Source organism: Rhinopithecus roxellana, chromosome 5 (genome assembly GCF_007565055.1).
Source record: "Rhinopithecus roxellana isolate Shanxi Qingling chromosome 5, ASM756505v1, whole genome shotgun sequence".
Lineage (NCBI taxonomy): Eukaryota > Metazoa > Chordata > Mammalia > Primates > Cercopithecidae > Rhinopithecus > Rhinopithecus roxellana.
This window is the reverse complement of record NC_044553.1, coordinates 14,727,998-14,741,056: the sequence shown is the minus strand read 5'-3', so window position 1 is coordinate 14,741,056 and position 13,059 is coordinate 14,727,998. Positions and strand designations below refer to the sequence as shown.

Genomic DNA, 13,059 nt, shown 5'->3' with positions numbered 1-13,059 from the left:
CTCGATCCTGTTGGACTGCCTAATCTTTGACTATTTTTAAGTCAGTTCAGTCCATACTTGTCTAATACATAGAAAAAAAAGAATACAGGTTTTACTCAACAGCAAACAGGATGGACATTAAAAAATCTAAAATTTATTGTTGTGATGTGGGGCAAGAATGTATTTTCCAAACTAGAATCAGGGGTGCATGCCACTTAATCTAATACAATAACTTGAAAAAGGAAAATGTCTTAAAGCTAACACACAGAAACATCTGCTAGTACTGTGCACCCATGTGTTTGTTAGCTTTCCCACATTGTACCTTTTTTAAAATGGAATTTTTGCTGTCGCTGTTTCCTCTTGTCCACTTCCTCCATTTTTCTCCAGCTCCCTTCCCTGCTGTCAACTGCAGGACCTTTCTTTTGACTGGGTGGCGCAGCCTTCTTTGAGGCCACTGTTTAGGGCACAAGTGCTATTAAAATGGTGCGACCAGTATATTCTCCGATTCCGAAAGGCAATACACATCATCTTCACAATGTGTCTCACCTTCATTAGACAAGAGGAACGGAAGTCCCAATAAGAAAACATTCCCTTAAACCTGAATCTCTAAGCAGGAACAAAGTGCTGTTGTACCCCAGACAGGTGCTTCTGGAGAACAAACATAAGATAATGTACCTCTCTTGGCTTTTCTCTTCCTCTTCATCTGAATCTTTGTCAGAATCCTCCTGTTTTTTAATTTTCTTCTCTTTTTGCTTTGGCGTATTTTTTCTCCCCAGTAGTAGCTCATTTTCTTTTTTCTCTGCAGTTTCATAGTCATCATCTACATCCTTATTTTCTGTATCATTGTCTTTTAATTTGTCTTCTGTTTTCTCTTCTTCAATTTCCTTTTTAATAGAATTTATATCTCGAGCAATTCTCCTTCGTCCCTAGTAGAGGTGATAAAAACTTTAAAATAGCTATCACTATAAAGGGGAAAAAAGCAGGAAAAAACATCTTTTCCTTTAACCTTCACAGCAATGACTCTGGCTTGAAACACGGCCCTGAAAACCAACTCAAAGGTACATTTCTCTTCCTTTTGAAAGTAAAAGAATAACTAATATAAATTACTTAATTATGTCCAGGTCCACTTTGGCTACATACTACTTAAGAAATGTCAGAATCTGTTTGAGTGAAAAAAGGAAACAACAAAAAAGAAATAAAAACTGTCTCCTTTGTTTACTACATCATTTTATCTCACTTTTATTACTCCTCAACTGTAATGAAAATTTAAAATAAATTATCTAATGTTAATGATAAAACGTAACAATAATAAAACCAATCCCCTGAATTTTGCTTCTTTAAAAGCTCTGTGGTCTTTAATTCTACAGCTCAGTAAGACAAAATTTACACTGTCACTGTATTTGTGGATGACTACATTTTAAAAGGACTGAATTCCATCAATGGCACAAAAAAGTGAGGAGACTTCTTTGAATGAGTATCTGGAGAGTTCGCTGGGACAACAGCAATATGTTTTACCCCCACTAGCTTCTATCTAGCCCACTGAATGCTGAAGTGATCATGACTGGTGAGCAATTTCACTATCTCCTAGGTTCTATTTCAAGACAACTTTTATACACTGGCAGAATTCTCCTCTTCTTGGAATAAAGCAGATAAACAGCCAGCAACTTAGGAAGCATTAGGATACAATTAATATCTCAGTAAACAAATGCTTTCCCTAGTTGCTGGCTATGTGCTATTTACACTTCAAAGGCAGAAAAAGAAATTTTTTTCTATCATAAAGCACTAGCATGCAAGTTTCAAGACGGCACTTCCATCTTCCTCAGATCTACACAGTGGCTGGCACATAGCAGGTGTTTTTTTTTTTTTTTTTTTTTTTTTTTGAGACAGAGTCTCACTGTGTCGCCAGGCTGGAGTGCAGTGGTATGATCTCAGCTCACTGCAACCTCTACCTCCCAGGTTCAAGCGATTCTCCGGCCTCGGCCTCATGAGTAGCTGGGACTACAGGAGCGCGCCACCACACCCAGCTAATTTTTGTATTTTTAGTAGAGACGGGGTTTCACCATGTGGCCAGGATGGTCTTGATCTCTTGACCTTGTGATCCGCCCGCCTCGGCCTCCCAAAGTGCTGGGATTATAGGCGTGAGCCACTGCACCCGGCCTAGCAGGTGCTTTTAAAATATCTGTAGGTAAATGAATGAAAACAACTGCTATAAAATTTGGATCTGTATGCCTTTTTCCCAGAAGTACCATTTTTATTTATTTATTCATTTTTTTGAGATGGAGTCTCGCTCTATCACCTAGGCTAGAGTACAGTGGTGCAATCTTGGCTCACTACAACCTCTGCCTCCTGGTTTCAAGCGATCCTCCTGCCTCAGCCTCCTGAGTAGCTGGGACTACAGGTGAGAAATGCTATTTTTAGAAGCCTGGCTTATATATGTGGATAAGTGATGAGGATATTTTTACAAGCAAATGTATTACAGCACTTTTTAAAATAGTAAAAAATTGGGAGAAAATTTTGGAGAATGTAAATTTATGGTTCATCTATATTAGACAGCACATTGCAGACATTTTATGTAGGACGTGGAAAGTTTTTAGGTAATGACAAGAAAGTATGTCCACAATACATACAATAAAATATTATTCACCTTTAAAAAGGAAGGAAATTCTCATACGTGCTACAACATAATGTCTTGCAGATATTATGCTGAGTGAATAAGCCAGTACAAAAGGACAAACACTGTATGATTTCACTTATATAAAGATACCTAGAATATCAAATTCATAGGTACAGAAAGTAAAATTGTGGTTGCTAGGGGTTTGGGGAAGAATGAGGAGTTACTGTTTAATGGGTAGAGAATTTCAGTTTTGCAAGGTAAAAATATTCTGGAACTGGATGGTGGTGACGCTTATGCAACAGTGAGAATGTACTTAATGCCAATGAAATGTACACTTGAAAAGAGTTAAGGTGGCAAATTTTATGTTATATGTACTTACCACAATTTAAAAAAAAATTAAGAAAAGAAAAGAAAAAACCAATTTGGAAACTTCATGACATTCACTAGAAGATTCCATTTACCACATGAAAGAATGAACAGTTTTAACAACTGGTTTCTGGACTATAAGAGGAAGAAATTTCACATTCTTTTTCATTAAATATGATTCCACCAAAAAATAAGACATATTATAGTAATTAAACTTCTTTGATGGTGCGGTAAATTCCTTTCTCTTTCTAAAACTTGATAAATCCTACTATGTAAACATCACTGGACACTGATCCAAATGCTAGATGACAATTCCTAAACAGACTTTATATATTAAAGGAAAGAAGGAGCAGAGTTGGAAGATACAACCAGCGTACATGCACACATCACTACAGCCACACAGTGTGCTATAAAGTTACAGACAAAGACAAGATACCATCTAGTTCAGGGCACAGGCGCTATAAAGAGGTGATTCATTTATTCAACATCTATTTAATAAGCTTTTATTATGTGCCAGGCACTATTCTAAATGCCTGGGATCTGTCAATAAACGAAATAAACACTAACCCCTGACCTCGTGGAGTGTGATTCTTGTGTAGAGTGGGGCAAAATAGATAATCACAATAAACAGAATAAGTAAATTACAAATAGGAGCAACATTAGAGGGACTGAGAGTTCCAAAGAGAGGAGGCAGGTTACAATTTCAGATAAGGTGACCGAGATAGCCTTCAATGAGGTGATACTTTAGCAAAAGACTTGGAAAAGGAATATCTGAGATTCATCCCAGATGAGAATGACTTGATCGAACATAAACAGAAAACAGAAGGAAGGGTTTTCAGGTAGAGAAAATATACAATATATTTAGAAAAAAGTAGTTAGCTAAGCAGCATTAAATACTGGAAAATAAGCTAGGTTCACTGTATTTTGTGTATATATGAAAATGGCTATAATAAAAAATTTTAAGTAATACTTAAACCAGATAAAACTAGTATTAAGAACTCACCCTTGGAGATTTTAATTCTATCTCTTCCCTTTCACTTTCACTGTTTGAATCAATATTTTCCTCAGGTTCACTCTTCACTTCTGTTAAAGGCATTTCTTGATCTAATTTGAGAGTCTCTTCCATTGATTCTTCTAAGTCTTTTTTTTCCTCTTTTACTTTTGGTTCATGGTGATGAATAGTTCTGAACTGAATATTTGCCGAACGGCAGTACTCCTCAAAACCATACAGATACCTAAACAAACAATATTTCATTTAAGAAATCTTACAGTCTTTGCATTTAACTTGAATTCACATGTTATTAAACACATTTTTAAAAAGTAAAGCCCAGTAATTTAAAAAAAATTTTGTGTTGCTATTTTCTGTGTTATTATTTTCTTGGTGTTTTAGATAGAATTATAGACAGAAAAACTCATCATAAAATGCCATCCTGACACGTCTGAGCTTGTGATAACTAAACATAACTATCGTAAGTTTTGATATGAAGGCTGTTCACCCCAAAAGATGTAGCTCTATAATATGTATCATAATCGCAGACACTGTCTGCATCTTGCTTTTGGAAAGGAAATCAGGACAACATAAGAAGTAAGTAAATAAGATTTGATGCACTGAAATAACTTTCAATCACAAGTATCTGTCAACCTAAACCTTTTTATATACTTTCTCTAACTTTAATGTTCCTAGATTGATGTATTCTTGTTAACAAAGTAAATGGAAAATATTTCCTATAAATATATATTCTTTGATGAATAAACTATACTACTTACTTTCTATAAGCAGTTTTTACATTGTAGGAAGCAGCTGAATTCAAAATAGGAATGCCAAGGTCCATATAAATTTGCTTCCATACAGCACCACTATCAATCTGGAAAATTAAGTTTTTATGTTAACATTTGCAAAGGGAATTAATCTTTGTTTTTTCCTTTTTTTTTTTTTTTTTTTGAGACAGGGTCTCACTCTGTCGCCCAGGCTGGAGTGCAGTGGTGCAATTAGGGCTCACTGCAGCCTCGACTTCCTGGGCTCAAGTGATCCTCCCACCTCAGCTTCCCGAGTAGTTGGGACCACAGGCATGCGACACCACACCTGGCTAATTTTTGTTGAGATAGGGTTTCACCATGTTGCCCAGGCTGGTCTCGAACTCCTGAGCTCAAGCAATCCACCCGCCTCAGCCTCCCAAAATGCTGGGATTACAGGTGTGAGCCACCGTGCCTGGCCAGGAAATAATCTTTACCCTAATATTCTATGTTCATTAAGGAAATGTATTTATTATCCAATGTGCATATAATGCAATATAAGATAATTTACCTTTTTATGACATCAATACATGTTTCAAAGAGCAGTGTTATACTTACATTGTCACATCCACCCTGATGATAAACCAGTCTGAAGAGTTTGAAGAGATTGAGATCTTTATAGCCCAAAACAGGTGGTTTGTTGATTGGAGTACCTTTTCAATGTAAGTAGGTAGAAATAAAATGTTTATTCAAATGAGAAATACTAATTTGAAAACAAAGCTGTCAACTTCTAATTTCCCAAATTTCATTAATTAGAGGCACATATTTAAAGAGCCTTAAACAATGTAAGACAACATAAGATACGCTCTCCATTATTTATATAGCCTTTGTGGGGATCTTCAGATTTTAGGTGTTATACTTCTAAAACTAATAAAGCCACCTCTTTAACTTGTGAATGAACTGAGTAAAACCAAACACTGCATGGTGTGGCCAACAATGTTGCTGGTTCAAGAAGCTTGGGCATAGGGCTGGGTGCAGCAGCTCACACCTGTAACCCCAGCACTTTGGGAGCCTAAGGCAGGAAGATCACTTGGGCTCAGGAGTTTGAGACCAGCCTGGGCAACATGGCGATATCCTGTCTCTACAAAAATTAAAAGGAAAACATTAGCTGAGTGTGGTGGTGTGCACCTGTGGTCCCAGGTACTCAGGAGCCTGAAGTGGGAGGATTGCTTGAGCCCAGGAAGTGGAGGCTGGAGGGAGCCATGTTCATGCCACTGCACTCCAGCTTGAGTGACAGAGCAAGACTCTGTCTCAAAAAAAAAAAAAAAAAAAAAAAGTTTAGGCATAAACAAACACAATAGAAAAGGTAAGATTTACACCTTGGTTTCATTTTCACTGCTTTGACACAAATGTTAAGACTGTTAGCAGTAATCTGAAGGATGATTTCTGAAGGCCACACAGAATGTTTAGGACCAATTTATCTTAAGATTTTCCAGGACTAACAAATGCCAAGGAGTAGGATGGTTTATAATTGTTCTATTATTCTACCGATATTAGAAATCTCATCCTTTTCAGATAACAATTGGTCTCCTATTATGTTTAATTTGCTGAGAACAAGGATCACGCTAGTTTATCCAGTTTATTTACCACAAATACAGCATTAGCAATTAGTGGATATGCAGATTAACATTATAACTGGTCACTTTCTATTTCTGAAATATCAGAATATTCTTTAGTTTTATAAGTGACAGGGAAAACTAAATTGTATCAAAATACTTTCTCACTTGTTTCTATGTAAATTAGGTATTCACAGTTTAATTCCAAATATTTTACTACTGTCAGGTGTAACTGATTCTAGGATTTATTTAAAATCCAAAACTAGACAGGCATGGTGGTTCACAGTTGTAATCTCAGCACTTTGGGAGGCAGAGGTAAGAGGATCACTTGAGGCCAGGAGTTTGAGACCAGCCTGGGCAATATGGCCAAACCCGTCTCTACAAAAAATAGAAAAATAAAAAATTAGCTAGGTATGGTGGCACATGCCTGTAGTCCCAGCTACTCGAGAGGCTGAGGCAGGAGGATCACTTGAGCCCAGGAGGTCAAGGCTGCAGTAAGCCAGGAGCAAATCACTGCACTCCAGCCTGGGCATCAAAGCAAGAACCTGTCTCAAAATAAATAAATAAATAAAATCCAAAACTGTTTATCTGCAATACTAACAAAAACAATGCATATACCTAGAATGTAAACATGTAAAATAAATGACTACTTTAAAATAATGAGCATGAAAATACCTCTGTCTTCCATAAACTTATAAAGCTGCTGGAGGAAGTTGTCCCTCTCTTCAGGATCAAGTTCTTCCTCAGGCTGTAAAGATAAAATATATAAATGTACGGCACAGTGAACTGGAAAAGATACGTCTTCTTTTATTTTTGTGAACCCAATGTAAAGTCATCAAATTTTAATAAAGCTGAAAAATCTGAATTTTCTCAATATCCTACGATGCCACATTTTAAGTCATATTTATGAAGATATAAAATGTCTACCCTTCACTCCATTTACCAGTCTAACTCTACCTTTGAATATCACTGTAAGGACTAAGACTAGCCAAGAGGAAAACATTCAGGAATAAAATGGGAGTGTTACGTTTTCACCTCACCTGGTATTTTTTTCTAAGCCCCTTAAAAGTATTATGTGGCCCACGCAAATATACTGGCAGATAAGCACAATCATGATACATGTTCATTATATCATATATTTACATATAAAAGTAATTTTCATATAAATATAATAGGTTTTGTTATTGTCAGATGAATATAAACCAGGGATTGCAAAGTCACAGTGGCAAAGGATTTGTGTTTAGATGGCACAATGTTTTAAAGAAATTTGAATACATTTAAGTGAGTCACATATATTCTATTTTACCCCAGACTTCATCACGCCCTCATCTCACAATAACATGGTTTTCTCTTTTGCCTTTCTAGTATGGCCCCTGTAGTTGACTTTGCAACACCTAAAAATAAGATAACAAAATAATTCCAGAAGTAATTCTTAGGGAAGGAAACAAGATACATAATTACTGATTTAGCTTCTTTAAAAATTCTTGAAGTTTAGCAACACTACAGAGAAACAAAACACTGGTATGTTTCCTCCATATAAATGATCATAACTTAGAGTATTACTCTCCTCTGTTCTAAAAGAGCTCAGAATCTTTTTTTTTTTTTTTTTTTTTAGATGGAGTTTTACTCTTACTGCCTAGGCTGGAGTGCAATGGGACGACCTCAGCTCACTGAAGCCTCTGCCTCCTGGGTTCAAGCAATTCTGCTGACTCAGCCTCCTGAGTAGCTGGGACTACAGCAGTTTGCCACTACATCTGGCTAGTTTTTTTGTATTTTTAATAGAGAGGGGTCTCACCATTTTGGCCAAGCTAGTCTCGAACTCCTGACCTCAGGTAATCCGCCCACCCCAGTCTCACAAAGTGCTGGGATTACAGGCGTGAGCCACAGCACCCGGCCTGGATTTTTGTCTTTAAAAAGCCATATTCAAAACAAAGGCAATGCTCAAGCAATAAATGTTGAGTCTTTGGTGTCCAGAGGGCAAGAGACACTTTAAAATTGTGTTATCTAATAGCTGATAATATAGCCAGGATCAATAAGTATGTAGTTGATTAAAATATATAACAAAAAACCATGAGACAATCAAGAGAAAGGGAGTACGATCTTTCATTACATTCTTTTTTCTTTTAGTACATTCATTCATAATGATTTATAACACTAAAATACTTTTACCAAATATGAAGAAATTTAAATCTAAGTTCTAACATGTGTCCAAAATCAGCAATTTACAAAGTTAATAATCACTATAAAGTAGTTAGTAGGAGTGATTACTTAAAGCTCAAATTAAGAGATGGCAGATTTTTTCCCCATGTGAATTTAAAAATATTGCTTTTACAAAGTTAACTGCCAATGAGTTAACTCAAGAAAATAAGTAATTCAATAGCCCAAGAACCACTTCACGCATTAATTTTAAGAACTTCTAGTGTGGGGGAAAAAAAATCAAAACCAAAAACCACTTATGCCAGACTGGCTCTATGCTTTGCCTGTGCCCTGTATTCATAATATTCTCTCTTCAGATGAAAACTTCATTCCAGTATATTTTTTTTAAAGACAGAGTCTTGCTGTCACCCAGGCTAGAGTGCAATGGCACAATCTCAGCTCACTGCAACCCTCTGCCTCCCGAGTTCAAGTGATTCTCCTTCCTCAGGCTCCTGAGTAGCTGAGATTACAGGCATGCACCACCACACCTGGCTAATTTTTGTATTTTTAGTAGAGACTGGGTTTTGCCACATTGGCCAGGCTGGTGTCAAACCCCTGACCTCAGGTGATCCACCTACCTTGGCCTCCCAAAGTGCTGGGATTACAGATGTGAGCCACTACACCCGGCCTCATTCCAGTATTTACAATGCTACAGAATTCAGGGATCCCTTCTGTATCCAATATATGTAAAAGCAATTCTTTAAAAAGGCAATAATTTAAAATCAAAGTTGCTCCCCAATGCAAGTAAACAAAATCAACTCATCAATTGAAAAATTAGGTTGTACCCAACATTAGATAAATTTTTAATGTTAAGAATATATTTTTATAGATAAAATTTATTTATGTATATTTTATTTAAAAGTTAGTGGGTAACCAAGAGTGCTTTAGCTTTCATGAGAAACTATGGCCATAAAATTGTAGTTTTGATACAGTTAAACAAGACATAAATGAATAAAGAATTCTACTTACAGACATATGCCTTGAGGGGAAATTTATTTTCTACCAAGAATAAATAAAAGATGATGCTATAAACAAAGTTTTAAACTTATCTGATGTTTCTGTGAAACTTAAAATTGCTTCTCTTACAATAAGCCACTCCTCACAATTATTCTTGAAAATAGCCTTACTGCTAGTCACCTTGCAGTAAAACTGCATACGCTAGAAAACGCCTCCAATGAGAAGAATGTGCCTTTATGACTTTTGTATGGGGCTCTTAATTGCTATCACGGTTTGCTTTCTCTGTCCATGGCATTTTCATAGCAATTTCCCTCCTGGTCAAGGCCTGGGACTGTTGCATCTTTCAAGGGTTTTGGAATGCGAGAGGGTTATAAGAATGGGAGGTAGAGGTCCACTAGACCATGCTGAGGAGACTTCTTCCCTTCATTTAGTCATTTACATTATACATAAGAATAACTATGTACCCAGTAAAATGCCAGAGATCCAAGAGTCACATTCATGATCATAATTTCAAGAAATTTCCAATTTATTTAGTATTAGTATATACTGCCTAGTATTATAAGTAGTTGAATATCTATCTACACTACTAGATTGTGAATTTTCTGACTTTAGGCACATGTCTTCAGATTAAGCTTAAACATCTACTGATGGTTACCATGAATCAGAGATTGTTCAAAAGCACTGTGGATTAAAATGAGAACACATGGTTCCTTTCTATTTTTGCTGCTCTGAGTTTGGCAGGAGGTGTAGAAAGGTAAAAGAAGCCAATATAACACGATGTGATAAGCGTTGTAAAATACATAAAAGAATACAGGAGGAGCAAGTGAGGAAATGAATGGTTCTCCTTGAGATGAACTGGCAGTGGTAGTATTAGGCAGCTTCAAAATATAAATAGTAGACAGCCCTGGAGCTAGAGCAAACAGCATAAGCATGAGACTGACAAAGGCAGCTGGGATTAGGAAAGGACTCTGTAATAGTATGCTAAATAATCAAAACTTGATACTGTGGTTAGATGTGAAGTTTGAGACAGGGAAAGATAATTAGATCAGATTTGTATATTTAAAATTTCTCAGCCAAGAATGAGTTTGATGGATTGGAAGGGAGAAAGAAGCCATTATAACAGTTCACAAGGAAGAGAATGCATGCCTGAATTAGTCTTGCCAGCTGGGATGGAAAGTTCACCTCTTCACATGAAAAGAAGAGGAAGAGAGAGAGAGAAAGACAGACGGATGGAGGGATGGGGAGAGGGAGAGGGAAGGAAAGAGGGAAGAAGAGAGAACCACTGTGCCTGGCTTACTCATAATGACTGGCATTTAGTTTAGATATTCATGTGAATGAAAATGGTATCTGTGCAAATGAATTGTGTAGAGTTTTCTTGTTTCACATTCATTGAGTATGAGAGCTAAGATTTATGATAATATAAATGCAAGAGTCAGAGAAAGAGAGGAAATAAGAATAGTTGAGGATGTTCTTAAGACACAGTTGGGGCCGGGGTGGTGGCTCACGCCTGTAATCCCAGCACTTTAGGAGGCCGAGGCAGGCAGATTACCTGAGGTCAGGAGTTCGAGACCAGCCTGGCAAACATGGCGAAGTCCCGTCTCTATTACAAAATTAGGCTGGGCGCAATGGCTCATGCCTGTAATCCCAGCACTGTGGGAGGCCCAGATGGGCAGATTGCCTGAGCTCAGGAGTTCAAGACCAGCCTGAGCAATACGGTAAAACCCCGTCTCTACTAAAATACAAAAAATTAGCCAGGCGTGGCGGCATGCGCCTGTAATCCCAGCTACTCAGGAGGCTGAGACAGGAGAATCACTTGAACCAAGGAGGCGGAGGTTGTAGTGAGCCAAGATTGTGCCACTGCACTCCAGCCTAGGTGACAGAGCAAGACTCCGTCTCAAAAAAAATTACCAAAAAACAAAAAACAAAAAAAAACTAGCTGGGCATGCTGGTGTGCAGCACCTGTAATCCCAGCTAAGACTGCGCCACTGCACTCCAGCCTGAGCAAAACGAGCGAGACTCCATCTCAAAAAAAAGAAGAAAAAAAAAAAAAAAACACAGGTGGTTATGGCCCATGACTTGCTGGCATTCACCTTGTCCCTTGTCCAAATATATTAATCTGAAAATGAATGATTATGCATTTGAAAATGGCACAAATTCTAGTAAACAGACTTCCTACCATTTTAGTGGGATGGGAAACTGATATGGTTTGGCTCTGTGTCCCCATCCAAATCTCATGTTGAACTGCAATCCCAAATACTGGGGGAAGGAACTGGTGGGAGGTGATTGGATCACGGGGGCAGATTTCTTCCTTGCTGTTCTCATGATAGTGCGGTCTCATGAGATCTGGTTGCTTGAAAGTGTAGAGCACTCCCCGCTTTGCGCTCGCGCTCTCTCTCTCTCTTTCTCTCTCTCTCCTGTTGCCACATGAAGATATGCTTGCTTCCCCTTCACCTTTTCTCCTCATTATAAGTTTCCTGAGGCCTCCCCAGCCATGCCTCCTGTACAGCCTGTGAAACTGTGAGTCAATTAAACCTCTTTCTTTATAAAATACCCAGTCTAATGTAGTTCTTTATGACAACGTGAGAACAGAGTAATACAGAGACAAACACAATTCGAAAAATAAGATCATATCTTATTTTTGTAGGAGCTATCAGCTTTCTTAGCTAGCAACTCTACTTTCCAATACACATTAGGAAGGTGGACAGTGTCCAAACTGTCAAAATATGTCAGTAAAAGATGATGAACTTTACCCAAAGCTCCTCAGACCCATGTAACTTGTACACAGTTCTAATTGGTGGCTTGAGACAGTTTCCTAGCGTATAACATATTGGAGCCACAAAAACTGACATTTTTAAAGTGAGGAAAGGTATAACTAAACTTGATCTTTGTGGTTTCCCTGTACTGTGTCTTGTATGTAACAGTACATATTATTGATGGGTATTCTTAGGTTTCAGGAACCCCTATGGGAATCCCTTAGAATTTTTGGTCAGGCGCAGTGGCTCCTGCCTGTAATCCCAGCACTTTGGGAGGGCCAGGCAGGAGGATCACTTGACCCTAGGGGTTTTAGACCAGACTGGGCAACAGAGCAAAATCTTGTCTCTATAAAAAAAATAATAATAATAAATTAGCCGGGCATAGTGGTGCGTGCCTATAATCCTAGTCCCGCTACTCAGGAGGTTAAGGTGGGAGGATGGCATAAGCCTGGGAGGTTGAGGCTGCAGTGAGGTATAATCACCACTTACTCCAGATGTCTTCCCTCTGGTGTTTTCCCTTTGAATTCATTATCCATAAACATCTTTATAAAAAACATAGGTGGTTCCTGCTGGTAACCCTTCATTGGCTTTCAGCACCTTCAGGATGAAGTCTAGGTTTTTCATCACAGGCCTTTAAGAGTCTGCCCCATCATGATTTGACCCGTGCCCACCTCTTTGTTCCTACAAACATCTGTTGAATTTTTAAAATCTCAGCTGTTGTCACTTATTTTCTGAGTTTTTAAAACTTTCATTTTATCTTTCCTATTATACTTAATACTAACAAAGGGAATGGGCAACACAAAGGCAATATTCAATGTAATATACCTTACAGCTCAACAGCAGC

The 13,059-nt window shown here is 37.8% G+C and overlaps 1 protein-coding gene across 2 annotated transcripts in view; it reads right to left on the bottom strand.

The window, feature by feature from the left end:
• The window catches only part of ARID4A (AT-rich interaction domain 4A), a 74,121-nt gene that overhangs the window by 22,556 nt on the left and 38,506 nt on the right, over positions 1–13,059 (bottom strand). For both annotated transcript variants that reach the window (XM_010357691.2, XM_010357692.2), the window contains exons 12-16: positions 6,985–7,057; positions 5,312–5,406; positions 4,727–4,824; positions 3,963–4,194; positions 655–905 (exon numbers count right to left, since the gene is read on the bottom strand). In XM_010357691.2, coding sequence (XP_010355993.1) covers positions 655–905; positions 3,963–4,194; positions 4,727–4,824; positions 5,312–5,406; positions 6,985–7,057 — 749 coding nt within the window. The remainder of the gene's footprint in view (positions 1–654; positions 906–3,962; positions 4,195–4,726; positions 4,825–5,311; positions 5,407–6,984; positions 7,058–13,059) is intronic.